Source organism: Nyctereutes procyonoides, unplaced genomic scaffold (assembly GCF_905146905.1).
Source record: "Nyctereutes procyonoides isolate TBG_1078 unplaced genomic scaffold, NYPRO_anot_genome, whole genome shotgun sequence".
NCBI classification, from domain to species: domain Eukaryota; kingdom Metazoa; phylum Chordata; class Mammalia; order Carnivora; family Canidae; genus Nyctereutes; species Nyctereutes procyonoides.
Genome location: NW_026575046.1, coordinates 68,435,724 through 68,463,672, shown reverse-complemented (window position 1 = coordinate 68,463,672; position 27,949 = coordinate 68,435,724). Strand labels below are relative to the sequence as shown.

The 27,949-nt window shown below is 39.3% G+C and overlaps 1 protein-coding gene across 3 annotated transcripts in view; it reads right to left on the bottom strand.

Moving 5' to 3' along the window:
• The window catches only part of SLC25A16 (solute carrier family 25 member 16), a 50,412-nt gene that overhangs the window by 17,883 nt on the left and 4,580 nt on the right, over nt 1-27,949 (bottom strand). For 2 of the 3 annotated variants that reach the window (XM_055325624.1, XM_055325622.1), the window contains exons 2-4: nt 27,566-27,658; nt 20,910-21,043; nt 19,924-19,987 (exon numbers count right to left, since the gene is read on the bottom strand). In XM_055325624.1, the coding sequence (XP_055181599.1) occupies nt 19,924-19,987; nt 20,910-21,043; nt 27,566-27,658 (291 nt within the window). Of the gene's footprint in view, nt 1-3,582; nt 3,660-19,923; nt 19,988-20,909; nt 21,044-27,565; nt 27,659-27,949 lie in introns of those variants that run through there. The other variant, XM_055325623.1, reaches the window with a different exon arrangement.

Genomic DNA, 27,949 nt, shown 5'->3' with positions numbered 1-27,949 from the left:
TAGGATTTTCCCAATTCATCACTATCCATTTTTACAACAGCTATTAATTTTTATAACTCCTTTTTTTCTCTTCCCTAACCTGCATCACTTTGGTCTTGCCTCTTCCACTTGCTCTCTCTCACTCCATTTATTTCTTCTTTCTTTTTTTTTAAATTTTTATTTATTTATGATAGTCACACACAGAGAGAGAGAGGCAGAGACATAGGCAGAGGGAGAAGCAGGCTCCATGCACCGGGAGCACGACATGGGATTCGATCCCGGGTCTCCAGGATCGTGCCCTGGGCCAAAGGCAGGCGCAAAACCGCTGCGCCACCCAGGGATCCCCTATTTCTTCTTTCCTTCTAGTTGTCTTACTGGCTTCAGGTGGCTTAACATGAAATGATTGTGACTTAAAGTAGCAAATGATAAATTGGTAGAAAATGAGTATGCTTAGAAATTTATAAATGTAAAGGGGGCATTAGCTTAAAAGTTGCAAGACAGGAAGTGGCAGGACCATGAGTCAGACTGAGGAATTGGCATAACCTAATTATATATCAGAAAACGGTAAAAAAAATAATGCCAATGGTTCCAGGATGCTAAATTTGTGATCTAGTTTTGCAATTTTTTAGCCAGTTTATTTTGCCATGTTTTTATGGATTTCTTTTAAATTTAAAAAAATCAATCAAATCTTCCTAAAGAAAAAACATGTTAACATTTGTTAAAATGAAACAAGTTTAAGGCAAAAAAGAAAAGAGGGATGCCTGGGTGGCTCAGTGGTTGAGCATCTGCCTTTGACTCAGGGCATGATCCCGGAGTCTCACGATTGAGTCATGCATCCGGCTTCCTACATGGAGCCTGCTTCTCCCTATGCCTATGTCTCTGCCTCTCCCTCTCTGTGTCTCATGAATAAATAAATAAAATCTTAAAAAAATAAAAATTAAAAAGAAAGAAACCACAGGCCCAAAATGGAGTCACTTGTGCTAAGCCCATGTCACCAAATCAAGTCTTAATACTTAGAATTTGCCCCCCTCTTTCTTTATCTCTTCCCTCTACTGGCTATAAAAGCTTTCCATTTTGCATAGCTCCCCAGATCTCCTTTCTACTTGCTAGATGGGATGCTGCGTAATGCATGAATTGTTGAAAAAGCCAATCTGATTCTCAAATTTTTACAGCTGAATTGTTTGTTTTTTTTTTTTTTTTAGAGATTTTATTCTTGAGATACACAGAGAGAGAGAAAGGGGGGGGGCAAGGACACAGGCAGAGGGAGAAGCAGGCTCTATGCAAGGAGCCCGATGTGGGACTCGATCCAGGGACTCCAGGATCACACCCTGCGCCGAAGGCAGGCACCAAACCGCTGAGCCACCCAGGGATCCCTACAGTTGAATTGTTACACAAGATTATAAAAATCACCAAGTTTTGTTGTTAGTTTTTTTTTTTTAAAGATTTTATTTATTCATTTGAGAGAGAGAAAACAAGAGAGAGGAGAGAGGCACAGAGAGAGAAGCAGATTCCCCACCCCACTGAGCCAAGAGCCCTACACTGCACTCAGTCCCAGGACCTAGAGATCATGACCTGAGCCAAAGGCAAATCCTGAAAACAACTTAATGATTTCTCTCTCTTTTTTTTTAAGATTTTATTTATTTATTTATTCGGGAGAGAGCACAAGCAGTAGGGAGAGGGAGAAGCAGGCTCCCTGCTGAACCAGAAGCCCAACGTGAGACTTGATCCAAGGACCCTAGTATCAAGACCTGAGCTGAAGGCAGATGCTTAACCGGCTAAGCCACCTAGGACTCATGGACAACTTCATGTTGGGACTCCCAACAACTTCATGATTTCAATGTAATTTTAAACCCTGCGGGCAGCCCCAGTGGCACAGCAGTTTGGTGCTGCCTGTAGCCTGGGGTGTGATCCTGGAGACCCTGGATCGAGTCCCACATCGGGCTCCCTGCAGGGAGCCTGCTTCCCCCTCTGCCTGTGTCTCTGCCTCTCTCTCCGTGTCTATGAATAAATAAATAAAAACATTAAAAATAAATAAATAAATAAACCCTGGAATGTAAGCAGAGGATTTTTAATAATTATGCACTCTTAAATCTTGAAAACTAATTAGTGACTTTATTTTTTTTTTTTTTTATTTATGATAGTCACACACAGAGAGACAGAGACACAGGCAGAGGGAGAAGCAGGCTCCATGCACCGGGAGCCCGACGTGGGATTCGATCCAGGGTCTCTAGGATCGCGCCCAGGGCCAAAGGCAGGCGCCAAACCGCTGCGCCACCCAGGGATCCCTAATTAGTGACTTTAAATGTTTACTTATTTTTAGAACAAGGAGGTAAAGGGAGGTAAGAAATACCCTTCACTCTAAGTATTAAACTATGAACCCCTCTACAGGGCTAGATGTAGACTTCTACAAACCCTAACTACAAAAAAGATTATGATATCTTGCATTGTTCAAACTAAAAATACTATTACACTGTAAAGTAAGTTTGAGGATATCCAACTACGTTCTGATTTTCCTCACAATGACTGCATCAATCCTTTTTCAAAATAACAAAAGTCCCAGCTTTGCTGGGGACTTAAGCATGGGTGTAGTCTACCTGTCAAGTAATCTAGCACCAGCATTATTTTCATGGGGTTGAACTTTTCTCATTTCAGTAATTTATTATTTTTAAAGTATTTGGTTTTGACTTATGATCAAAACTGATCAAATGGTCAAAAGAACTTATGAGTATGGACTCTAGATTGAGCCTGATTGAGTTCAAATTAGACTCTACCACTAACTAGCTGTGTGACCTTGAGCAAGTTACCTAACCTGGGTGTCAGCTTCAAAATCTATAAAACGGACATCACAATAAGTCATTACCCAAATTAGGTTTTATGAAGCTTAAATGAGTTAATATATGTAAATAAAGGCTTAAAATAATTCCCAACATATACAAAATATTATATCTAAATGTTAAAAAAAATGTTAGCTATTATTCTCCCAGTCTTTTTCAAGTTATTCATTTTTTGACCCTTTCTTTTCTTTTTTCTTTTTTTTTTTTTAATAGATCTTATTTATTTATTCATGATAGACACAGAGAGAGGCAGAGACACAGGCAGAGGGAGAAGCAGGCTCCATACTGGGAGCCCGACGTGGGACTTGATCCCAGGACTCCAGGATCACACCCTGGGCCGAAGACAGGCGCTAAACCGCTCAGCCACCCAGGGATCCCCTTGACCCTTTCTTTTGTGAACCAAATCAACTGTATTCTCTTTTTACCCAAATTCTTCCACTCTCAATCTCTTCCTATACATCAAGAATTCAAATAAAAAGGAAAAAATTAAAAAATAATAATACAAAAAGAAAAAAAGAACAATCGGGATTATTGGGAAGGAATATGTAACAAAGTGGGAACTTAGCTTGACTGCTAGTAATCATACTGACCTATGTATCAGTCATCTACATGGTGACTGGGATTTTTCAATTCATAAGCCTAGCGTCTCCCATTTTGGCCTTTTTTCTATACTTACATATCTCTTCCTTACTAGTCTAACTAGCACTGCTTTTCAGAGAGGCCAAAAAAATCCTCCAAGTACAATTAAGGAAAATCAGAAACTACCTACCTCAAATAGTGGTGGTGATAGTTTTCCTCTTCCCCCATTTTACAACCATAATCCAATACAGAAAGCAGTATATCTTCACCTACCAGGAAGCAACGAAACTCAATCAAGTTGAGATGTGCCTGCAATTTTTGTATATGTGCAAACTTCTCTTTTCTTCCCTTAGTCAAGAAATTGAGGACTTTTTTTTTTAATTTTTATTTATTTATGATAGTCACACAGAGAGAGAGAGAGGCAGAAACACAGGCAGAGGGAGAAGCAGGCTCCATGCACCGGGAGCCCGACGTGGGACTCGATCCCAGGTCCCCAGGATCGCGCCCTGAGTCAAAGGCAGGCGCCAAACTGCTGCGCCACCCAGGGATCCCAAGAAATTGAGGACTTAATGATGAATCCAAACTTACTGTTTTTCCCTAAATTCTTACCCTAACATAGAATCCAGGAATTGTGGTAACCCAAGAACATACATTAATCAGTAATTAAATTTTGCAGATCTGCAAAGCTTCAATCACTGTATACAATACAAAAATCCTATGAGTGCAAATTATATTTAAATCATGATACCTAAGACAGATAATTCCTGGTCATTAAAACTGCAGAGATCGGGATCCCTGGGTGGCACAGCGGTTTAGCGCCTGCCTTTGGCCCAGGGCATGATCCTGGAGACCTAGGATCGAGTCCCACGTCGGGCTCCCGGTGCATGGAGCCTGCTTCTGTCTCTGCCTCTCTCTCTCTCTCTCTCTCTCTCTCTGTGACTATCATAAATAAATAAAAAAAATTAAAAAAAAAACCTGCAGAGATCATATTCTGAAAATATGGCAAATATAAAATTTTTATTCTGCTCCAGCAAGAAGCATATATAACTTCTTAACAAAGGAACTACCACTATAAGGAGGAGGCAGTAGAGGAAAGATGAAAGAGGACTTCAACCACTTCTATTTTGACATCAGTGTGTACTTTCTAATTGCTTAAGTTCTTCTTTCCAGCTTATCTCTTTACTCAGGCAAAAGACCAGGTGGGCAAAGCATTCTATGAGCATCCCTCAAGACAGGACAACTGCCGTGAACCAGCAAGACCAGGCGGGATTGACCTCCCTGCCCTCCTGCATGTACCCACCAACATTTGTCCCATATTTTCCTTATATAAACCTAGAAGTATTTTCAGCCTTTGAGACACTCTTTGAGAGTGTCCACTGTCTTCTGGGTAATGGCCTCACAGAAATAATATTCCTTTCTTGTTCTACCATATACACCTTTCTATCTTTGGATTTTATCCATAGAGAGTAGCCGAACCTGGTCTATTTGGGAACCCCAAAGCCAGGTGTTCCTGCACTTCTGAGCCCCCGGTGCAATTCTGGCAAGCCAGCCAGGCGCTGTACTTCTCATTTATCCAGCCGCCTCAGGATTCCCCAGTATAGAGCAATTAGCTGTGGCAGCAGCCCAGGGCTCCCTGTTGGTTTCCTGAGCTAGTGACTGTGAGAGGTCAGAGTCAGCTAGCTATTGCTAGTCGACCCCAGACAGGGAGCTGCTGAAACCTGTTTCATTTTGAGGACTTTCTCCCTTGCCTTGAACTGGCACCAACTGCCTTACCTACATCTGGTGAAACAAATTAATTAGAAGTAGCAGGCCCTAGAAATTTGGCTCCCGGTAAGTTCCCGATAAGTGCATACTGTACCCAGTACTTCTTTATTTCCCTTCTGTTGGGTTCTTTTGAACCACTGCCAGGTTTTCATAACCTTTTTGTTTAGGCTTGCATAGCTTAGAGTTGGGGCAGGGGCCACTGAAACTTGTGAAGGTACTGACCAAAAGAGGAAAGATGAGAGTAAACAGGAAGTTAAAGTACACATCTGGGAAGATCTCTGTTGGAATTCGTGTGTCTGTGAGTATATGTATAAGACAGGAAGTACTATCTCTATACCCTTTCAAAAGCTCCTGGCTGACTGGTCTATATATCTATGACTCATTTTATGTGTGTTCAGGACTGACTAGGATTGGAATGAATGAGTTTCTGTTTTTTTTGGTAGTAGAGGGTAGGGAGGAAGCAGAGGGAGAGGCAGAGAGAGAATCTTCCAGGCTGGGCATGGAGCCGGATGCAGGGCTTGATCTCACAACCTTGAGATCATTACCTAGGCTGAAATTAAGAGTCAGGAGTTTAATCAACTGAGCCACTCAGGCACCCCAAGGAATGAATGAGTTTTAAAATTACATTGGTAGGGACACCTAGCTGGTTCAGTCATTAGAGCATGTGACTCTTGATCTCAGGGTTTTAAGTTCAAGCCCCTTCTTGATCTCAGGGTTGCAAGTTCAAGCCCCAAGTAGAGCTTATTTTTAAAAACATAAATAAAAATAAAGTGCACTCTTTAAAAAAAAATAAAGAGTACATTGGTGTAGGTTGAGATCTGGCTTTTTGGTTAAAAACAACAAAGTTTTCAAAAAAATAATAAATAAATAAAAAATAAAATAAAAAAAAAACAACAAAGTTTTCTTGGATTGTTGGTCTGGTCTTGATAAGAAATTATAAAAAGTTTTCTCCTTTTTCTTTATCTGCCCAGGGCTATGTTTTATCATTATCAGCATCAATTACTTAAGAAAGTTAAAACACAGGACACCTTGGTGGCTCAGTGGTAGAGCATCTGCCTTTGGCTCTGGTCGTGATTCCAGGGTCCTGGGATTGAGTCCTGCGCATCAGGCTCCCCACAGGGAGCCTATTTCTCCCTCTTCCTAGGTCTCTGCCTCTCTGTGTGTCTCTCATGAACAAATAAATAAAATCTTTAAAAAAAAAAAAGTTAAAACTTCTCAGGGTGCCTTGGTGGCTCAGTCAGTTGAGGGTCTACCTTCCATTCAGGTCATGATCTTGGGGTCCTACACTCCCTTCTCAGCCGGAAGTCTGCTTCTCCCTTTTCTCTCCCTCTGCCCCTCCCCCTTGCTTGTGCGCTCTCTCAAAAAAAAAAAAAAAAAAAAAAAACTTAAAAATGTTAAAACTTCTCAATATTAAAGGAGCTAAATTTTGCTAATAACTATATAGACTTCTTTATAATCTTTTATTGCCACCTTGGTTAAACAGATAATTAAATATTAAGTTTTATAACAATCTGTAATCTTGTTAAGGCAACTGCTTTATTTATTTATTTTAAGATATTTTATTTATTTGACAGAGAGGGAGAGAGCACAAGCAAGGGGAACAGCAGAGGGAGAGGGAGAAGCAGGCTCCTCACTGAGTACGGAGCCCGATATAAGGCTCCATCTCAGAATCTTGGGATCACAACCTGAGCCAAAAGCAGACGCTTAACTGACTGAGCCACCTGGGTGTCCCATGGCAACTGCTTTAAAACCTTCTGAGATATTTGGGGTGTCTGGCTGGTTCAGTTGGAGGAGTGACTCTAGATCCCAAGGTTGGGAGTTCAAGCCTCACACTGGCTATACAAATTACTTAAATTTTAAAAAGGCACCTGGGTGGCTCAGTCAGTTAAATGGCTGCCTTCGGCTCAGGTAATGATCCCAGGGTTCTGGGATCCAGACCCATGTTGGGCTTCCTGGCTCAGTGGGGAGTTAGTTAGCTTCTTCCTCTGCCCCTCCCCCTACTCATGCCTCCGCTCTCAAATAAATAAATAAATAATTTTTAAAAAGTGTCCTAGTAGTTAAGCATCTGACTTTTTGTTTTGACTCAGATCATGATCTCAAGGTTGTGAGACTGAGCCTCATGTTGAGCTCTACACTCAGCACAGAGTCTGCTTGCAATTCTCTGTTCTCCCTCTCTCTGCCACTCCCACTCATGTTCACACTGGCTCTCTCCAAAATAAAAATCTTAAAAAAAAAACCTGAGGTTTTTAACAAACTTCCCAAGATTCAAATTCTAAATGAAGGCTTTTTGACTAATTAGGCTTGCTTATTTGGCATGTTCGATTACATGGGAAGCACTGTCAAATAAATGGTGATGATCTTCTTAGGTTATATTGTATGAATAAATGCTGTAATGCTGTTCTAGAAATTATCTGAAATCCCTAAAGTTTTAACATGTCCTGGTATAAGGTCATCATTTAACATTCTAATTATTGGGCAGCCCCGGTGGCGCAGTGGTTTAGTGCCGCCTGCAGCCTGGGGTGGTGCGATCCTGGAGACCCAGATGGAGTCTCCATACAGCTTCTTGTATGGAGCCTGCTTCTCTCTCTGCCTGTATCTCTGCCTGTGTTTCTGCCTCTCTCTCTGTGTGTGTCTCTATGAATAAATAAACAAAATCTTTAAAAAAAAAAAAAAAGAAACACATTCTAATTATTGAAATGTTGGGTATCACAGAAATAATAGGATCTCCTTGTCAACTGCACTATAATGAACTATTGTCCAATCTTTAACCATATCCATCCTTTTTTAGTCTTTTGTTATTTATAGTTATTGCTCTCTTGAACTGTGTTTCATCTTCGAGGAGATTCATGAAAAGGACTATTTACCAAATACAGGTTTTTGATATTTTTTTAAAAGATTTTATTTATTTATTTGACAAAGAGAGCAGAAGCAGGGGGTGCGGTGCGGGGAGAGGGAGCAGCAGACTTCTGGATGAGCAGGGAGCCCAATGTGGGGCTCGATCCCAAGACCTGGGATCATGACCCACGCTGACGGTAGCCACTCAAATGACTGAGCCACCCATGAGCCCCCCTGATATCTTTAAAATCATAAAACTAAACTGGGTAAGAATTTCCAGGACTAATGGAAAAGCTGCATTCAAGAATAAAAATTAGTAACATGGGATTAAATGAATTAAGAAAAATAATTATACTTTTTATGACCCTTCTTTGAAACATTGCTGGTTCTAACATTTCCTCTTCCAGATTTTCTTTTTAATTTTTATTCATGACAGACACAGAGAGATAGTGAGGCAGAGACACAGGCAGAGGGAGAAGCAGGCTCCTTGCAGGAAACCCGATGTGGGACTTGATCCCGGGTTTCCAGGTCACGCCCCGGGCCAAAGGCAGCGCCAAACTGCTGGGCCACCAGGGCTGCCCAGATTTAAGGAAACTTTTTATCTCAAGATCTATGACTTCAAGAAATACAATAAAATACTCCTTTGTAAACAAATTAAAACATTTAACTTTTCTGCCTACCTGTACTCTCCAAAATTCAGAAACTTTCATGAATATTCTTTCTTTCATGACAATTTTAATTAGTCGCACAAGTTCAATAAGAATCTGTTTTCCTTGTAACAGGACACGATTGGAAACATTGGCTACTTTGCCAAGGCTTTGACTGGAAGGTCATATTTAGAGAAAGATGTGCAGACTCAGGTATGACCAGACAGCTTTGAGGACCTAAGGCCAAATTTATGGAGTCAATAGAGCCCCTTGGAAATGTTGGCCTGACACCTTGCTAACACAGTTTCCAGCAATCTTACCAGGTAAGTAAAGAATGTCACTTCCTGGCAGATGCAGGAACCTCAGGATATTTGGGGACCCCGAGAAGAGAAATTCACTTAAATTCACAGGTACTGCAGGCAAATCTGATGGCAAGAATTAGGCTTGGCTTCTGGCTTTGTAAAGCTATTAGAAGTTCAAACTAGGGCAGCCCGGGTAGCTCAGCGGTTTAGCGCCACCTTCAGCCCAGGGCGTGATCCTGGAGTCCCGGGATCAAGTTCCGCATCAGGCTCCTTGCATGGAGCCTGCTTCTCCCTCTGCCTATGTTTCTGCCTCTCTCTCTGTGTGTCTCATGAATAAATAAAAAGCTTAAATAAATAAAACAATAAATAAAATTCCTTATAGAGACACCCAACTGGTTGGAATAGCATGCAACTCTTGATCTCAGGGTTGTGAGTTCAAGCTCTCACATTGGATATAGATTGCATAAATAAACAAATGAATCTTAATATATATATAATAAAATTCCCTGTAAAAAGTTGCAGCAAAAAAAAAAAAGTTGCAGCAAAGCAGATTTAAAGAACTAATATGATCATAGTCACCATTCTTGCTGTGCTTATGTAAATAATTAGGCCAAGTTTGTTAGAACTGGACTTGTTTTACAAACAAATTGGCCTTAATTTGGCTTTGATGGAAATGAGGGTGATTTTAAAGACAAAAAAAATGTTTCAATAACACACCTTTGAGGACGTTAGACTCCAGTTCTTTTTTTTTTTTTAAAGATTTTATTTATTTATTCATGAGAGAGAGAGAGAGAGAGAGGCAGAGACACACGCAGAGGGAGAAGCAGGCTCCATACAGGGAGCCAGATGTGGGACTCGATCCTGGGTCTCCAGGATCACACCCTGGGCTGAAGGCAGGCATTAAACCGCTGAGCCACCCAGGGATCCCCTAGACTCCAGTTCTGATTGTCCTTGAATGTTGGTTGTTCGTATAAGCTAGACATTTTGAGGTAAATATCACAATGCCACAATAGCCCATGTATAGACAATCACTGCACTTATTACTCTGAGGGAATAAAAAAAGGATCCCATGGGCATAGGATTATTTGAACAGCTAGACAATGGGATGGTCTCTCGAAAAATTGTGTAACTCAACTATTCTTTTTTTTTTTTTTTTAAAGAAAGATTTTATTTCTTTGAGACAGAGAGAGAGAGAGAGAGAGAGGGACAGGCAGAGGGAGAAGCAGGCTCCACGCAGGTAGCCTGACATGGGACTTGATCCCGGGTCTCCAGGATCACCCTTTGCCCTAATTCAACTGTCCTTTTGACCAAATCTGTATGGCTAGGATAGCAAAACTGCTCTTTAAAAGCCAGAGCAGGGGATCCCTGGGTGGCGCAGTGGTTTAGCGCCTGCCTTTGGCCCAGGGTGCAATCCTGGAGACCCGGGATCAAATCCCACGTCGGGCTCCCGGTGCATGGAGCCTGCTTTTCCCTCTGCCTATGTCTCTGCCTCTCTCTCCCTCTGTGACTATCATAAATAAAAAAACAAAACAAAACAAAAAAACAAATAAAAGCCAGAGCAAGGGGCAGTCCGGGTGGCTCAGTGGTTTAGCACTGCCTTCAGTCCAGGGTGTGATCCTACAGATCTGGGTTCAAGTCCACATCGAGCTCCCCATAGGGAGCTTGCTTTTCCCTCTGCCTGTGTCTCTGTCTCTCTCATGAATAAATAAATAAATAAAATCTTTTAAATAAATAAATAAAATAAAATAAGATAAAATAAAATAAAATAAAAGCCAGAGCAGGGATGCCTGGGTGGCTCAGCAGTTGAGTGTCTGCCTTTGGCTCAGGGCATGATCCTAGATTCCCAGTTTTGAGTCCCACAGTGGGCTCCTTTCATGGAGCCTGCTTCTCCCTCTGCCTGTGTCTCTGCCTCTCTCTCTCTGTGTGTCTCTCATGAATAAATAAAATCTTAAAAAAAAAAAAAAGCAAAAAGAAATGAAGCTCCTACTCTGTCAAAGTCTTCCATTCCAAAATCCCTACGTTGCCCCATAGTAGTAGAAAATAGCTATAGAAGAAATGACTGTCATCCCTTCTTTCTTCCATAGAAAAAGAATGGTGTTTTGATAGTGGGGATTTGAAAAGAGGACTTCAACTACTTCCATTTTGACCTCACTCTGTACTTTCTATGCTTGTGTTCTTCTTTCCAGCTTATCTCACAACTTAGGCAAAAGATGCAGTAAACAAAGCATCCCATGATGGGTACCAAAACTACCCAAACAATGACAACTGCCCTGACACCAGCATGACTCCACATGACTGATGCTAAGACAATTATTGACCTGACTCTTATGGCCCACCTACATGTCCTACTGACCTTTGTCCCACATTTTCCTTATATAAACCTAGAAGTATATTCAGCACTTTGGAGACAGTCTTTGAGACATTAATCTATTGTCTTCTGTGTGATGGCCTCACTGAAATAAATTCCTTTCTTGTTTCACCACCACCTGGTATCTGCCTTTGCACTGTGTCAGTGGTGAGTGGCAAAACCTGGTCTGTTTGGGACCCTGAAGTCAGGTGCTCTTGAACCCCTGCATCCCAGTTACAAAGAGAGTAATATATATTAAAAATTGGATAATACAGGGTTGAAGCAAAGGAGCATATCCAGGCTCTCATCAATTAATCTCCTTCCTCTCTAACTTCTCAATGAATATGGAAGTAGATTTCAGTTTTCAGAGATGGCTTCCTTTCTAGCTCACTACCTTCCTTCCATCTGAAGCTACACAGTAGGAGCAGCAGCCAGACTTCATGTACATATTCAAAGAGATTAAAGTTCAATGAAAAAATGCATCGATTCAAAATGAATACTTTAGACAAAAGAAGGGCTCCATGTATCATAGATATAAAAGATAAGCCATAAAGCTAAGGAAATTGGTGTAGAGTAGATGTCCAAGAACATTCAATTCTACCATATCCTGTCTTTTGGAACCACATCACTGCTTCAAGCCTGATGATTAAATATCAGTTGTAAATAACTAATATAATAAACCGTCGATAGTTATGTGCAACCTCTGAATCTTAAAGAGTCTTCTAGAGAGAGAGAGAATTCAACTATGATATTCAGGAGCCACATTTGCAGTCATTAATACCGAAAAGGAACAACCACATGTCATTGTGGATACTTGTTAGTACAATACTCTCCGGTGGAAACCATGTTTCAATAACTACATGATGTTAAGTCCAAGAGCCAAAGGGCTACAGAGCAGAGGTCTGAACATCATGCCCATCCTATACACAAATCAGGCCTCAAATCTATTAACTAAAGAAAGTAAGTTCTGAAATCAAGGGTTGTACTACCATCTCAGAAGAGTAATTTCTCCAAAAATATATGCTTCTGGATTCTGGATCAGGACTCAAGGGAATAGCATTCCCTTTTAAATATTTAAATAAATAAATAAATAAATAAATAAATAAATAAATAAATAAATAAATAAATAAATAAATAAATAAATAATAAATAAATAAAATTAAAGTATCGGGGATCCCTGGGTGGCACAGCGGTTTGGCACCTGCCTTCAGCCCAGGGCATGATTCTGGAGTCCCAGGATCGAGTCCCACATCGGGCTCCCTGCATGGGGCCTGCTTCTCCCTCTGCCTGTGAATCTGCCCCCCTGCCCCCTGTGTGTGTCTCTCATGAATAAATAAATCTTTAAAAATAAATAAATATTAAAGTATCTGGAAAATGTGCCTCCAAGTCTCTGAAATTCTCCAAAGAACAGTGTGCAACCTGTTCTAATAATCACAACCTGTTCTAATAATTTAATAACGGCACCATACAGCCATTCTCACTGCTGACATCCAGCCTCTGTTCTGATTGGTTGGTTGCTACACATGCTATACTAATTGTTAAATATTTTGAATACTTTTTTTTTTAAGATTTTATTTATTTATTCATGAGAGACACACAGAGAGAGAGGCAGAAACACAGGCAAAGGGAGAAGCAGGCTCCATGCAGGGAGCCCGACGTGGGACTCGATCCTGGGTCTCCAGGGTCAGGCCCTGGGCCGAAGGCAGGAGCCAAACACTAGAGCCACCCAGGGATCCCACCACTTTTATTTAAAATTTTCTCTGGGTTACAAATGAGACAGGAATAAGGAATTCAGGTGGTTGGCTCAAGAGCATGTAACAAGTCACTGACATGGAAGACTTAATAACATTCCCTAATATTTAAGGAGGACCTCAGATCTTTCAGAACATTTTCATAGCAATTCCTTGACTTTCAGAACAACTCAGAAGGAGAGGGAGTTGGACAAACACAAGCTCCACTTTAACAAATGGAGAATGAATTAAGGAAGGTTTAAATAATCTGCCCATGGTCAATATAATGTAATGGAGGCCAGCCAGAATCCAGGAAGTGTTCTATACATTTGACTTCCCAGTCTTGCGCCAAAATACCAAACTGTAATAGTCCAGAGAAGGCAGCAAATACAACCCAGCTTATCATTTCTAGTTTCTATTCTTCCCTCTTTTTTTCCTCTTCTCTTTATCCCATCACTCTTAGTTCCATGAGAACTGGCAAAGCAAGACTGATTTCATTTAAAAGATTTTATTTATTTACTCATGAGAGAGACAGAGAGAGGTAGAGACACAGGCAGAGGGAGAAGCAGACTCCGTGCAGGGAGCCCGATGCGGGACTTGATCCTAGTATTCCAGGATCACGCCTGAGCTGAAGGCAGACGTGTTCAACTGCTGAGCCACCCAGGGGTCCCACAAGACTGATTTCAAACAATTGAAACACACAGAAGGAAAGAAGACCTTTTTTAAATACACAAACCTTGATTCTCAGTACCTAGTTTTTCCTTTTTCTGGTTAACCGAGGTTCAACATGTACTGCATTACAGTTCTAGGACAAGGGAAAAGGTTCAAATTCAAAAAAGCTTTAAAATAAGCTCTGTTGAAATGATTGTGAAAAACACACCATTTTTTATTTTGGCAAATATAAAAAATTCCAAACTTACACTCAAAGGCTATCAAAGGTACAGGAGCAAAGATACCTGATATAAATAAAATTAACTAGAACATTCATTTCAATTATTTACAATCATAGAAATAAAATATAAATTGTAATTACTTAAACATGGTAATAAAAATACAAATATTGAATTATGGAAGTACTAGTCTTATGTGTAATTGGTAGCATTTCTAAAAACTTTTTCTCTAAAAGTTAAAATATACAATTAGGGACACCTGGGTGTCTCTCATGAATAAATTTTAAAAATCTTTTTAAAAAATTATAATTAAAATTCCTTTTGGTTATTATTGTTTTTAATATATACTGAAAACTTCATGTTAACATGTCTTTCATCTCAGAAAAAAGAAACTAGGGACACCTGGGTGGCTCAGCAGTTGAGTGTCTGCCTTCAGCTCAGGGCATGATCCTGGGATCCAGGGATTGAGTCCCACATCAGGCTCCTGCATGGAGCCTCCTTCTCCCTCTACCTCTGTCTCTGCTTCTCACTCTGTGTCTCTCATGATTAAATAAATAAAAATCTTAAAAAAAAAAAAAGAAAAAGAAACTAAAAATACAGTTTCAATGAACAATGCTATTCAATAATCAAGTGTCGTGAAACAGAAATAATACAAAGTCTTCAGGATTTAACTCATATTTATAATCCAACTTAATCTTTCTCACAATCTTCAAAGAAAGAATTTTGATCAGTCATGTGGGGTGTTTTTTGTTTGTTTTTATTAAAGTTGATTGGTCACTTGTAAAGTTAAATTTTAAAGAAAGAAAATTTATTTTTTTTTTAAAGATTTTATTTATTTATTCATGAGAGACACAGAGAGAGAAAGAGAGGCAGAGACACAGGCAGAGGGAGAAGCGGGCCCCATGCAGGGAGCCTGACGTGGGACTCGATCCGGGGTCCCCAGGATCATGCCCTGGGCCGCAGACAGCGCTAAACTGCTGAGCCACCCGGGCTGCCAAAAGAAAGAAAATGTAAAAAGTAATGTACAAAATCATAAATTTTATAATTTAGGAGGCACCAGGGTGGCTCGTAAGTTAAGTGTCTGCTTTGGCTCAGGTCATGGTCCTAGGGTCCTGGGATCAAGCCCACATCAGGCTCCCTGTTCCCCCAGGGAGTCTGCTTCTCCTTCTCCTTCTGCCCCTCCCCCTGCTTGTGTTCTCTTTCTCTCAAATAAATAAAAATCTTAAAAAATTTTTTTTTTTATAATTTAGAATCTTAGTAAAATTTCTCTTCTACAAAGTGAAGATAATCATAGCATTTTCCACATGGCATTTTGAGGTGGACTACCTGTCAAGTGTTTGAAGATTACACATCAAATGCTCAGGTCTAGACAAGGTATATAGCAAGTAATCAATACTTGTTAGCTAATGTCACTCGCCAGCACTGTCATACCCGTGTAACATACAGAAATTATTTTTAAACCAGTTGCCAAATAGCTGTTGCTCCAACTCCCTAATATCCTTACCATGGCCCTGGTAGCCCTCTCCCCCTACCAGAATTCCCACCGTCACTACCATCACATACTATCTCATGCTTCAGTCATTAACAAGTTAATTAGAGACTTTCAGAACTTGTCTTATTTTTAAGTACCTCTATAGTTGTGTTGCAAAATATTTTGAATATTATTCCTGGTTATTTTTACTACTTAATTAATTTGGTTTAGTCACAAGGAGTCAAGGAAAGATAAACAAACACTGGATAAGGCAAAAACCATAAAAGAGGATTACAGATCTAGGTACAAAGGTGAGGCTGAAGAGTCATTGGTTTCAGAGTCTGAAGCTGTATCTGGAAAATTCCTAAGACCCGTCATCATCCAAGAACAAGTCTGTCATCTCAATGACAAGGAAGGTAGATGATTACCTACAGTCATAGTGTCTCCAACATCTATCCAATGGTTTTTGTTGCCTTTTAGGGCCTACATGGTCAGTACATCTGTCCCCACTACTCTCCCTACCACATCACACATATAGATTTCAAGAGTTTTAGATAGTCTGATACATGGAATTTTTTTTACCACTCTTTTATAGCTACATATTTAAGTGACCCTTTTGGTATGATAAAACTGCAATGAACATCTTTGCTGCTAAATACCATTGTACACATTTTTACTTCCTCTCTTAAGTAGAATTACTGAAGGGGAGCAATGGGATAACTGGGTAATGGGCATTAAGGAGGGCGTGTGATGAGCAGCCTGGGTGGCTCAGCGGTTTAGCGCCTGCCTTCAGCCCAGGGCGTGATCCTGGAGACCTGGGATCGAGTCCCACATCGGGCTCCCTACATGGAGCCTGCTTCTCCCTTTGCCTATTTCTCTGCCTCTCTCTGTGTCTCTCACTAATAAATAAATAAAAATCTTTAAAAAAAAAAAAAAAAAAGGAGGGTATGTGATGTAATGAGCACTAGGTGTTAGATGCAACTGATGAATCATAACTCCACTTCTGAACCTAATAATACACTCTATATTAATTAATTGAATTTAAATTTAATTTAATTTTAAAATAAATATAAAATTACTGAAATTAGTATATGATAGAGTGCTTAAAAATCAGAAAAAAGGGTAAGTTATTGAATAAATAATGTTGGCATGAGTGACCAGTCATTTGGAGAAAAATTTTATTCAATCCCCACTTTATTATTTATATAAATATTAAAAAGATCAATATAAAAAAGTTTTAAAAATAAAGTCTTTTTTAAAAAGATTTTTTTTTTTATTTTTTCCAGAGAGAGAAAGAGAGGCAGAGACACAGGCAGAGTGAGAAGCAGGCTCCATGCAGGAAGCCTGACATGGGACTCGATCCCGGGTCTCCAGGATCACACCCCGGGCTGCAGGCAGCGCTAAACCGCTGCACCACCAGGACTAACTACCCTAAAAATAAAGTTTTAATAGAAAACATGATAAATTGTTTTTATCTTAGAATGAAGAAGGCAGGGATCCCTGGGTGGTGCAGCGGTTTCGCGCCTGCCTTTGGCCCAGGGCGCGATCCTGGGGACCCGGGATCGAGTCCCACGTCCGGCTCCCGGTGCATGGAGCCTGCTTCTCCCTCTGCCTGTGTCTCTGCCTCTCTCTCTCTCTCTGTGTGTGTGACTATCATAAATAAATAAAAATTTAGGGATCCCTGGGTGGCGCAGCGGTTTGGCGCCTGCCTTTGGCCCGGGGCGCGATCCTGGAGACCCGGGATCAAATCCCACGTCGGGCTCCCGGTGCCTGGAGCCTGCTTCTCCCTCTGCCTGTGTCTCTGCTGTCTCTGCCTCTCTCTCTCTCTCACTGTGTGCCTATCATAAATAAAAATTAAAAAAATTATTAATAAATAAATAAATAAATAAATAAATAAATAAAAAAAAAAAAAAAAAAAAAGAATGAAGAAGGCAGGGGGACCTGAGTGGCTCAGCCAGTTAAGCATCTGCCTTTGGCTCAGGTCATGATTTTAGAGTCCTGAGATGGAACCCCACATCAGGCTCCCTGCTCAACAGAGAGTCTGTTTCTCCTTCTCCCTCTGCCCACCACTCCCTGCCCCATCCCAGATAAATAAAGAAAATCTTTTTTAATTAAAAAAAAAAAAAGAAAATCTTTTTTAAAAACTAAAGAAAGCATTTCTAAACACAACACAAATTTTGAAGCCACAGTGCAAAAGACTAATCCATTGGCTATGTAAAACTTCTATGGAAAAACAAAAACAAAAACAAAAAAACTTCTATGGGTGTGGGTGTGGGTATGTGGATGAGTGTGAAAAATTTAGAGAAAAAAGAAAAAAGAAAAAAAAGAAAATTTTAGAGGATTTTTCTTGAAAAAAAAAATCACAAGGTTAAAAGACAAATTTAAAACTGAGAAATAAACTATTAACAATATTTGACAGAAACAAAAGCAATGTCCTAATTCCCAAATTCATAAAAAAAAAAATTTCTAGTTTTTTTAAGCAAAAGTAAGTATTTAAAAAACTAGAAACATCTCAGGCTGAAAGTTAAAGAAACAGAAATGGTCAATAAACATTGGAAAGCTGAGGAACCTTACTCATAATTAACTGCTAAATATTAAAAAAAAATTTTTTTAAAGATTATATTTATTCATGAGACACAGAAAGAGAGGCAGAGACACAGGCAGAGGGAGAACCAGGCTCTACATAGGGAGCCCAACATGGGACTCAATCCCGGGTCTCCAGGATCAGGCCCCTGGGCTGAAAGCGGCGCTAAACTGCTGAGCCACCCAGGCTGCTCTAAATATTAAAAATTTGATAAGACCCAGTGTTGCTGGCATGTCTGGGTGGCTCAGGGGTTGAGTTTCTGCCTTCGTCTCAGGGCATGATCCCACCGTCCCGGTTCGAGGCCCACATCGTGCTCCCTGCATGGAGCCTGCTTCTCCCTCTGCTTCTGCCTCTCTGTCTCTGTTTCTCATGTATAAATAAACAAAATCTTAAAAAAAAAAAATCTAGGGATCCCTGGGTGGCGCAGCACTCTGGCGCCTGCCTTTGGCCCAAGGCATGATCCTGGAGACCTGGGATCGAATCCCACGTCGGGCTCCCGGTGCATGGAGCCTGCTTCTCCCTCTGCCTGTGTCTCTGCCTCTCTCTCTCTCTTGGTGTGACTATCATAAATAAATAAAAATTTTTAAAAAAATCTATTAAAAAAATAAAAAAAGACCCAGAGTTGTTATGGTATATAGGGGGAAAAAGAAATTAAAAGCATTATGAAGGCAGCCCGGGTGGCTCAGCAGTTTAGTGCCACCTTCAGCCCAGGATGTGATCCTGCATGGAGTGTGCTTCTCGCTCTGCCTGTCTCTCTCTCCTCTCTGTGTTTCTCATGAATAAATAAAATCTTAAAAAAAAAAAAAGCATTATGAAGATCAGCTAGACAATCTATCAAAATTTAAATGCACATATCCTTTGATAAAAAAATTTATCTGATAAAAGAAATCTGAATTTATCTGAATTTATTTGATAAAAGAAAAAAAAAAAATCTTGGGATCCCTGGGTGGCGCAGCAGTTTGGCGCCTGCCTTTGGCCCAGGGCGCGATCCTGGAGACCAGGGATCGAATCCCACGTCGGGCTCCCGGTGCATGGAGCCTGCTTCTCCCTCTGCCTGTGTCTCTGCCTCTCTCTCTCTCTGTGACTATCATAAATAAATAAAAATTAAAAAAAAAAAAACCTTTAAAAAAAAAAAAAAAGAATTTCCCTTGTCAAAATTTATTCTACAGCCATAGCAAGTACAATGTGTTATTTGTGAAATAAAAACTGAAAATATTCCAAATGCCAGTCAATAGGGGACTGGATTAAATAAATCATGATACATTCATAAATTAGAAAATAACATCAGGTCTTTAAAAAAAATAAGAAAGATCTATGTATTGATATAGAAAACAGTCTTGAGATAACTGTAAAAGAAAGGTTCTAATCTTACAGAGTAGTATTGGAAAAAAGCATATATAAGAAATTGTTAATAGTTATTGCTTCTAGGGAGTAGAATTATTTTCATTGTATAGGAGTATGTATTATTATAGTCATTATAATTTTTTTAAATGCTTGAAAGAAAAAAACATTTCCAGAAGTAGAATTGTCAAAGGGAATGTATGGGGATCCCTGGGTGGCTCAATGGTTGATTGCCTACCTTTGGCTCAGGGCATGATCCTGGTGTCCCAAGATCAAGTCCCACATCAGGCTCCCTGCATGGAGCCTGCTTCTCCCTCTGCCTATGTCTCTGCCTCTCTCTCTCTCTCTCTCTCTCTCTGTCTCTCTCATGAATAAATAAAATCTTAAAAAAAAAAAAGGGATGTATGTTGTTCACAGAGTTATACATTTAGACTATTCCTTACCTTTTCCTACTGTAAAATACTTTTTTTTGAGGTGGGATATTAATGATTTCTTACATGGCTAAGTATAGGAAGATGACAAAGGTGTGCTACTTAATGTCACAAATATTACTTAGAGCAAATTGTGTATTTTAGTAGAAAATTAATTTGTCAGAAATAAAATACACCCACTCCTCTTACCTGCCATGGATCCAGCCATTAATCTGTGCACATGACCAGAAACGCCCAGCTTTGTGGTAATTAACTAGAAACCAAAAACATCATATTAAATGGGATATTTTGGAGTTCTTCTCATTTCCATGTTTCATAATGAAGACATTTCAAGAAAGTTACAGGACTAGTGAAAAGAAAATTAGTATTAAACATAAGTGAAACAAGTGCAATGGTATAAAAGTGAACAGTGTTCTAGCACATGATGAACAGTTCAGGTATTTCCTCTGTAGCCTCTGCTCTAGTTCTGCACTTTTACAATCTTAATTTAGGATTGCCAAATATACTATGTTGCATGTTGATGACCACAAATACTTAAAGAGTGAATGGTATAATACAAATAAAATGCTACTACAGACAATGAATTCTTGATATACTGATGGCATCAATTCTGACCGATGAGCTTAGAATGTTCTATTGTTTACTTTTCTTTTTAAGATACTTGTAAAATTTAACATATTTAACCTTTTTCTAAGTTATTTGAGAGCATAAACTTTCAGTCCAACAAAGAGAAAATCAATTAATGAGTAGGATGGGAAAAGTTGTTAACTGATAGCATTACTCAAAAATGGACTTTCACCATATGATTTCACTATCTTATTTAGTAAGAAAATCCAAAGCCACAATGTTCCTTTCCTAGAACTGAGAAACAAAAAGCACATTAAAAAGCTATTAATATTTTAAGAATTTACTATTATCTACTTGAGGTATATTTTGGCTCTTCTTCATAAGTGTGTACATAAACAATTTGCTCAAAAATGACTAACAAGTCTAAAATAGATACCTCCAAAACCAAGTTATATTTAAAAATTTAAATTATCACGAGTCTTTTTCCTTCAAAAAGGTATTACTTTACCCATTCATCCAAAGTAATTTTAAAGGCCAAAGCAAATGCCTTGTTAACTAAGTATGATATTCAAGGACACAAAAAGGAAACAAGATAAAAGTTCAAGTACCGTTTTATAATGCTCAAATGCCATAAACTGGATTGCACCATAGGGAAAGATTCGAATCATCATTGCACCATTCCCTTTATATAATCCAAGGTATCCCTCCTTTTGGGGAACAGCACGCAATGCAGAAAATACACCTATTTTTGGAAAAGTGTTTAGAAGAAAAATCCTATTAAAACAGAGGAAACTATCTAAATTCAAATTTTCACAACAATCACTCAAAAGATGACACTATCATTCATGATATAATTTTGTCTGAGAAATTACATGAATAGTAATTTATGATTAGCATTTAAACCTACCTAAAATACAGAAGTCCAAATTATACAAACATCTCATATAAAAATATAAAACATATAAAAACAAAAAATCAGCCATACAGTATAGCAAAATAGATTTATAATTATTACAAATTATATTAACTTACAGTAATCTAAAAAATAATAAACAAATATATTCAAGGACCAGACACTGCAGATTGACTCTGGAAGGATAAAGGAAGGTTTCCCAGACTGACCTAGATACATAAGGGAATTGCTAAATAAACAAATTTAAAAACTATTACAATTTTTTTTAAGATTTTATTTATTTAGGGCAGCCTGGCTCAGCGGTTTAGCACCACCTTTAGCCCAGGGTGAGATCCTAGGGGCCATGATTGAGGCTCCCTGCATGGTCTGCTTCTCCCTCTGTCTGTGCCTCTGCCTCTCTATCTCTCATGATTAAATCTTTAAAAAAAAAAAAAGATTTTATTTATTTGCTTGAAAGAGAGGAGAGGAAGAAAGGAGAAAGACAAGCAGAATCCACGCTGAGCACAAATTCGGATGTGGGGCTGGATCCCAGGACCCCAAGATAATGACCTGAGCCAGAGGCTTAATTGACCTAGCCACCTAGCCAGCCCCTATTATAACTATTTAAATTTGGGGGAAGGGTGCCTGGGTGGATCAGTGGTTGAGTATCTGCCTTGAGTACCGCCCAGGGTGTGAGCCTGGGGTCCCAGGATCGAGTCCCGTATCAGGTTCCCTGTATGGAGCCTGCTTCTCTCTTTGCCTGTCTCTGCCTCTCTCATGAATAAATAATTTTTTTAAAATGGCTTAAGCAAATAAAGGGAACTTAAAATAAATAACTAAAGCAAGCACTTTTATAACTTCCACCCTTTAAACGAAAAAGTAACCCTCAATCTTTAAAAAAAAAAAAAAAAAAAAAAAAAGAGGAGTTCCTAGGTGGCTCAATTGTTGAGCCCAACTCTTGATTTCGGCCAGATCATGATCTCAGGATCCTGGGATCAAGCCCCTGCTAGGGCTCCATGGAGAGTCAGCTTCCTGCTCTCCCTCTGTCTCTGCCCCTCCCCTCTGTTCATGCTCTCTCTCTCAAATAAATAAAATCCTTAGAAAAAGAGAAAGAATAATTCTATTTCATATATATATCTATGGATTGCACCATAGGGAAAGATTTGAATCATCATTGCACCATATATGTGTATATGTAAAAATTCTCCTAGAACACATGAATAATGAAATTAAATATACTCCCCCACCACCAAAAAAATTCTCTTGCAGGAGACGGGACAAAGGTTAGACCCTGTTTAATTTGATTCAAATGTATTTGTAACAATTTAAGAATAATCAAATTTAAAATAACGGTTACCTAGTTGGGACAGGAAGGCTGAAGATGAGAGAGTAGAGGTTTCAACTGTACCAGTAATGTTTATTTCTGAATCTCTGTGTGGGTCCACATATGTTTACCAAATTAGTCTTTAAAACTCTTTAATTATCACAAATATTTTGTTAAAAAGAATTTTTAGAGAAATCACTTAGTAGAAGTAAAATACGTATAGTACTTTCAAAAAAGGAAATCCAGGGGAAAAAAAGTGGGGGAGGTTGTTCAGGAGGACAGAATATAAGCAAGCACAGAAATGAAGAGAAAACATTATGATGGTGAATGAAAAAAATTAAATGATTACACACACAAAAAAATCAGAATAATAGGGATCCCTGGGTGGCACAGCGGTTTAGCGCCTGCCCTTTGGCCCAGGGCACGATCCTGGAGACCCGGGATCAAATCCCGTGTCAGGCTCCTGGTGCATGGAGCCTGCTTCTCCCTCTGCCTATGTCTCTGCTTCTCTCTCTCTCTCTCTCTCTCTCTCTGTGTGTGTGACTATCATAAATAAATAAAATGGGCAGCCCCAGTGGCTCAGTGGTTTAGCGCTGCCTTCAGCTCAGGGCATGATCCTGGAGGCCTGGGATCGAGTCCCACGTGGCTCCCTGCATGGAGCCTGCTTCTTGCTCTGCCTGTGTCTCTGCCTCTCTCTATGTCTCTCATGTATGAATAAATAAAATTTTAAAATAAAATAAAAATAAATAAAAAATAAAAGCCAAAGATTGGGCACCTGGGTGGCTCAGTGGTTGAGCATCTGCCTTGGGCTTGGGTAGTGGTCCTGGGGTCCTGGGATCGAGTTCCGAATCAGGCTCCCACAGGGAGCCTGCTTCTCCCTTTGCCTGTGTCTGCCTCTGTGTGTCTCTCATGAATAAATAAATAAAATCTTTTTAAAAAAGACAAAGATTCTCAAATTCTGTTAAAAGTCCATATCTAACCATATGCTTTTTATAAAATTATTACCTAAAACAAAATAACAGAGAAAGAGCAATATTGAATGTTTTCAAATGGCTCTTAAATATCTATAGAGATTACTATAGATCATTGTTTTTCTCCTTCAACCTATAGTCTGTACTATTTTGACTTTGGGAAATGAATAAATTAAGGCTTTCTTTATGGCAAAATATTGAATACTTTTTTTTTTTTTTCTCAAGTAGGTTCCACACCCAAAGTGGGGCTTGAACTCACAAGTTTGAGATCAAGGGCTATATACTCTACCAAGCCAGCCAGGTGCCCCAACACTGGACCAATTCTTACAAATGTTAGAAATGTTTTGGAAAGAATATATATTATCTGTAGGGTACAAAGTTCCCTGTGTATCTCGTACATCAAGCTTGTGTGTGATTTAAATCCTCTGTATCTTTACCTATTTTATCAAGCTAGGAATAGAAGGAACTAACATTTGGTAAAATATAAGCATGTTTGTAGATGTATGTAAACATCAGCTCTGAAAGGAAATGGAAGTACCTGGTAAAAATGCTTAATTACAAGGAGGAAATAACAAGATGTTTATTTTTATACTTTTTGAATTATGAACCTGTGACATCACACATTCAAAAAAACTTAAATAAAAACGTAAAAACATGGGCAGCCTGGTAGCTCAGCGGTTTAGCGCCGCCTTCAGTCCAGGGCTTGATCTTGGAGACCCGGGATCGAGTCCCATGTCGGACTCCCTGCATGGAGCCTGGTTCTCCCTCTGCCTGTGTCTCTGCCTCTCTCTCTCTCTCTCTGTCTCTCATGAATAAATAAAATCTTTAAAAAAAAAAAGTAAAAACAATAAAATTAAAAGTAAAGATTTTTAAAGAATCCCACTATGATTCACCTATTTTTACATCATATTGAACTGTAAAAAGCTGAATGGCAGTCAAAGATTTTCAATACATTGCAGGAAAAAAATCTTTATGCTAACACTACAAAGTGGGGGAAAGAAAGATTCTAATTGTACTCCTTGTTTTCCATTTGGCTAGAATAATTTTGCTTCTATAAAAAAAATAGTTTTTGATGCCTTGGAAGTATACACATTTTTAAAAAGAAGCTAAAGTAGAAGTTTTATTCAATAGCACATTTTCATCTTTTTTGGGAAAATACATGTTTAAAAAAGAAAAATTAAAAAAAAAGCAAAATTTGGGGTGCCTGGGTGACTCAGTAGGGTAAGCATCTGACTCTTGATTTCAGCTCAGGTCATGATCTCAGGGTTCTGAGACTGATCCTTTTTTTTTTTTTTTTAATTTTTATTTATTTATGATAGTCACACAGAGAGAGAGAGAGAGGCAGAGACACAGGCAGAGGGAGAAGCAGGCTCCATGCACCGGGAGCCCGACGTGGGATTCGATCCCGGGTCTCCAGGATCGCGCCCTGGGCCAAAGGCAGGCGCTAAACCGCTGCGCCACCCAGGGATCCCGAGACTGATCCTTGAGTCAGGTTCTGAGCTCAGCGCAGAGTTAGCTTGGGGTTCTCTCCCTCTGACCCTCCCCATCCCTCCTCCCTGGCCCCAGCTCAAGCTCTCTCTCTCTAAAATAAATATATAAAATATTTTAAAAATAAATAATAAAAATTAAAAAACAAAATTTTATAAATTACCTTATGCATACATATAAAAAGAGAGGCATCTAGAATAAAATGCCCAAAAACATTTAAAAAGAAAATTAAAAGTCATATATATAATTTTTTTGGCTTATATGTTTTAAAGATACATGAAACTCCATATACTACACCAACAGTTCATTGTTTCACTCCGGGAATTCCACTTCAAATTTTGCATGCCTTGTAAGGGTATGCTGTAACCCATGGCATGTAGTCCTGTAGAGCGTGAAATCTAATGTGAATATGTAATCTAATGACTACAAATCAGGAAACAAAACAACATAAACCAGCATGGGGAGGAGGTTAAAGGAATAAAACAATCCTGCTCAGACATTCATATGTTGGGTTGTTGTAAACACCCTGAGATATTGGGTAACATAATTCATCTCCTTTTTACCCTTAATGTGGACAATGAAAAAAAATAAATTCCTTCCTTTCCAGTTTTATATACTGTCCCAGTTAAGTTCAAAGGTCTGATTCTATATATGAGCAGCACACTGTGCTCATTGTTGGACACAGAAAAGGCAGCAATTTTTTTCTTTAAAGTACAGACTTACTATTAAAAATACTGATAAGAAAATGAACTATAATTTATAACATATTCATTACATTTTTTGAGAAAAATCACATTTTAAAAACACAACTAGAAAAATAATTGGTTCTTTTCATTTATTTTTCTTTTAAGATTTTTCTTATTCATGAGAGACACACAGAGAGAGGCAGAGATACAAGCAAAGGGAGAAGCAGGCTTCCTGTGGGGAGCCCAATGTGGCACTCGATTCCAGGACCTGGGACCATGACCTGAGCTGAAGGCAAATGTTCAACCACTGAGCCACCCAGGTGCCCGATTTATTTACGTAAAGTGCAGTATGATTAAACCATTTTATAGTGTCTTCATTTATCTAATACATCATGAACATTGCTCCTAGTCAATTATTTTTTTTTTTTAAATAAGCTCTAGGGGCACCTGAGTAGGGTGAGAGAGAGGGAGAAGTAGACTCCCTGCTGAGCAGGGGGCCCAATTTGGAGCTCAATCCCAGGACCCTGGGATCATGACCTGAGCCAAAGGCAGATGCTTCACTGAGCCACCCAGGTGCCCCTGCACCAAGATTTCTAGATTTAACTAGGTGTTTAAAGGAATAGGGTGCCTGGCTGGCTCAATCAGTACAGTGTGCAACTCTTGATCTGGAGGTCATTAGTTGGAGACCCACGTTGGGTGCAAAGATTATTTTAAAAATGAAAAATAGGGGCGCCTGGGTGGCTCATTGGTTAAGTGGCCAACTCTTGATTTCAGCTCAGGTCATGATCTTAAGATCCCAGGATCAAGTTCCATGTTGGGCTCCATGCTCAGCAGGGAGTCTGCTTCAGGATTCCCCCTCTCTCCCTCTGCCTCTTCCTCCCAACCCTCTCTCTCCTCCCACAAGCTATCTCTCAAATAAATAAATAAATAAATAAATAAATAAATAAATCTAAATTATTTCTTTAAACATTTATTTATTTATTCATGAGAGACACAGAGAGAGGCAGAGACACAGGAGTAGCAGGCTTCTCACAGGGAGCCCAATGCAGGATTTGATTCCTGGACTGGGGATCACACCCTGAGCCGAAGGCAGACGCTCAACCACTTAGCCACTCAGGCATCCCTAAATCTTTAAATAAATAAACAAATAAATAAATAAGGGATTAAAACTTATCTCCATCACTAATTGGATATTTTTTTAAAAATCAGGCTATCGTGTTTGTGTTTAGAAAGGATGTGACTGGACAGCCCCGGTGGCCCAGCGGTTTAGCGCCGCCTTCGGACCGGGGCGTGATCCTGGGGACCTGGGATCGAGTCCCACATGGGTCTCCCTGCATGGAGCCTGCTTCTCCCTCTGCCTGTGTCTGCCTCTCTCTGTGTGTCTCCCAAGAATAAATAAAATCTTTAGAAAAAAGAAAAAGAAAGGATGTGACTATTTCTTTTTTAAGATTTTATTTATTTATTTGACAGAGAGCACAAGTAGGGCGAGTGGCAGAGTGGAGGGAGAAGCAAGCTCCCCACTGAGCAGGGAACCTCTCACAAGGGCTTACTCCCAAGACCCCGGAATCATGATCTGAGCCAAAGGCAGATGCTGAGTCAACCAACTGAGTCAACCCAGGCGCCCAAGAATGTGACTCTTTAATTCCAATAAACAAATAGTACTTACTTCAATGATTCCAAGATTTTGGTTTAGAGAATATCAGTATCCTAAAATTAGTATATATTTAACCACTACTGCAAATTAAAAGGTTAAAGCAAATAAGAGATAAATCTCCTATAAAATTTGCTCCCAAACTTGAACTCCCTTTTGTATCCTCTTTTGACTATAATTCAAAACTGGAAATAAAGCCAGCAGATGAACAGTATTTTCATTCATTTTTACCTTTAACAACCATTAACTCACCTAGATGTTTGTAATGGTGATTGTGAGCTTGTAATAAAACCTTTACTCGATCCAAAGGAGCAACTGTTGTTTTGGCACAGCATCCAGCAATACCTAAAAAATTTTTAAACAGTTAGGATGAAATTGCATACCATTTTTTCCACATGGAAGCTGTTATTTGTTCAGCCAGCAAACCTTCTGATTTCTAATTTGATCTCCACGGGTAGAACTGCCCAGTTGCAGGGATATGCAGATAGATGATTGGCCCCCATTCCCTGTAACCTAATAGAGTATGTCAGACTTAAAAATAAATTTGACGAGCGTAAATCTTCTCCTTAATACCTGATGAACACTGGGAATCTTGCTAAATGTAGTTATGGAGACAGACACTTAAAGGTATTTACC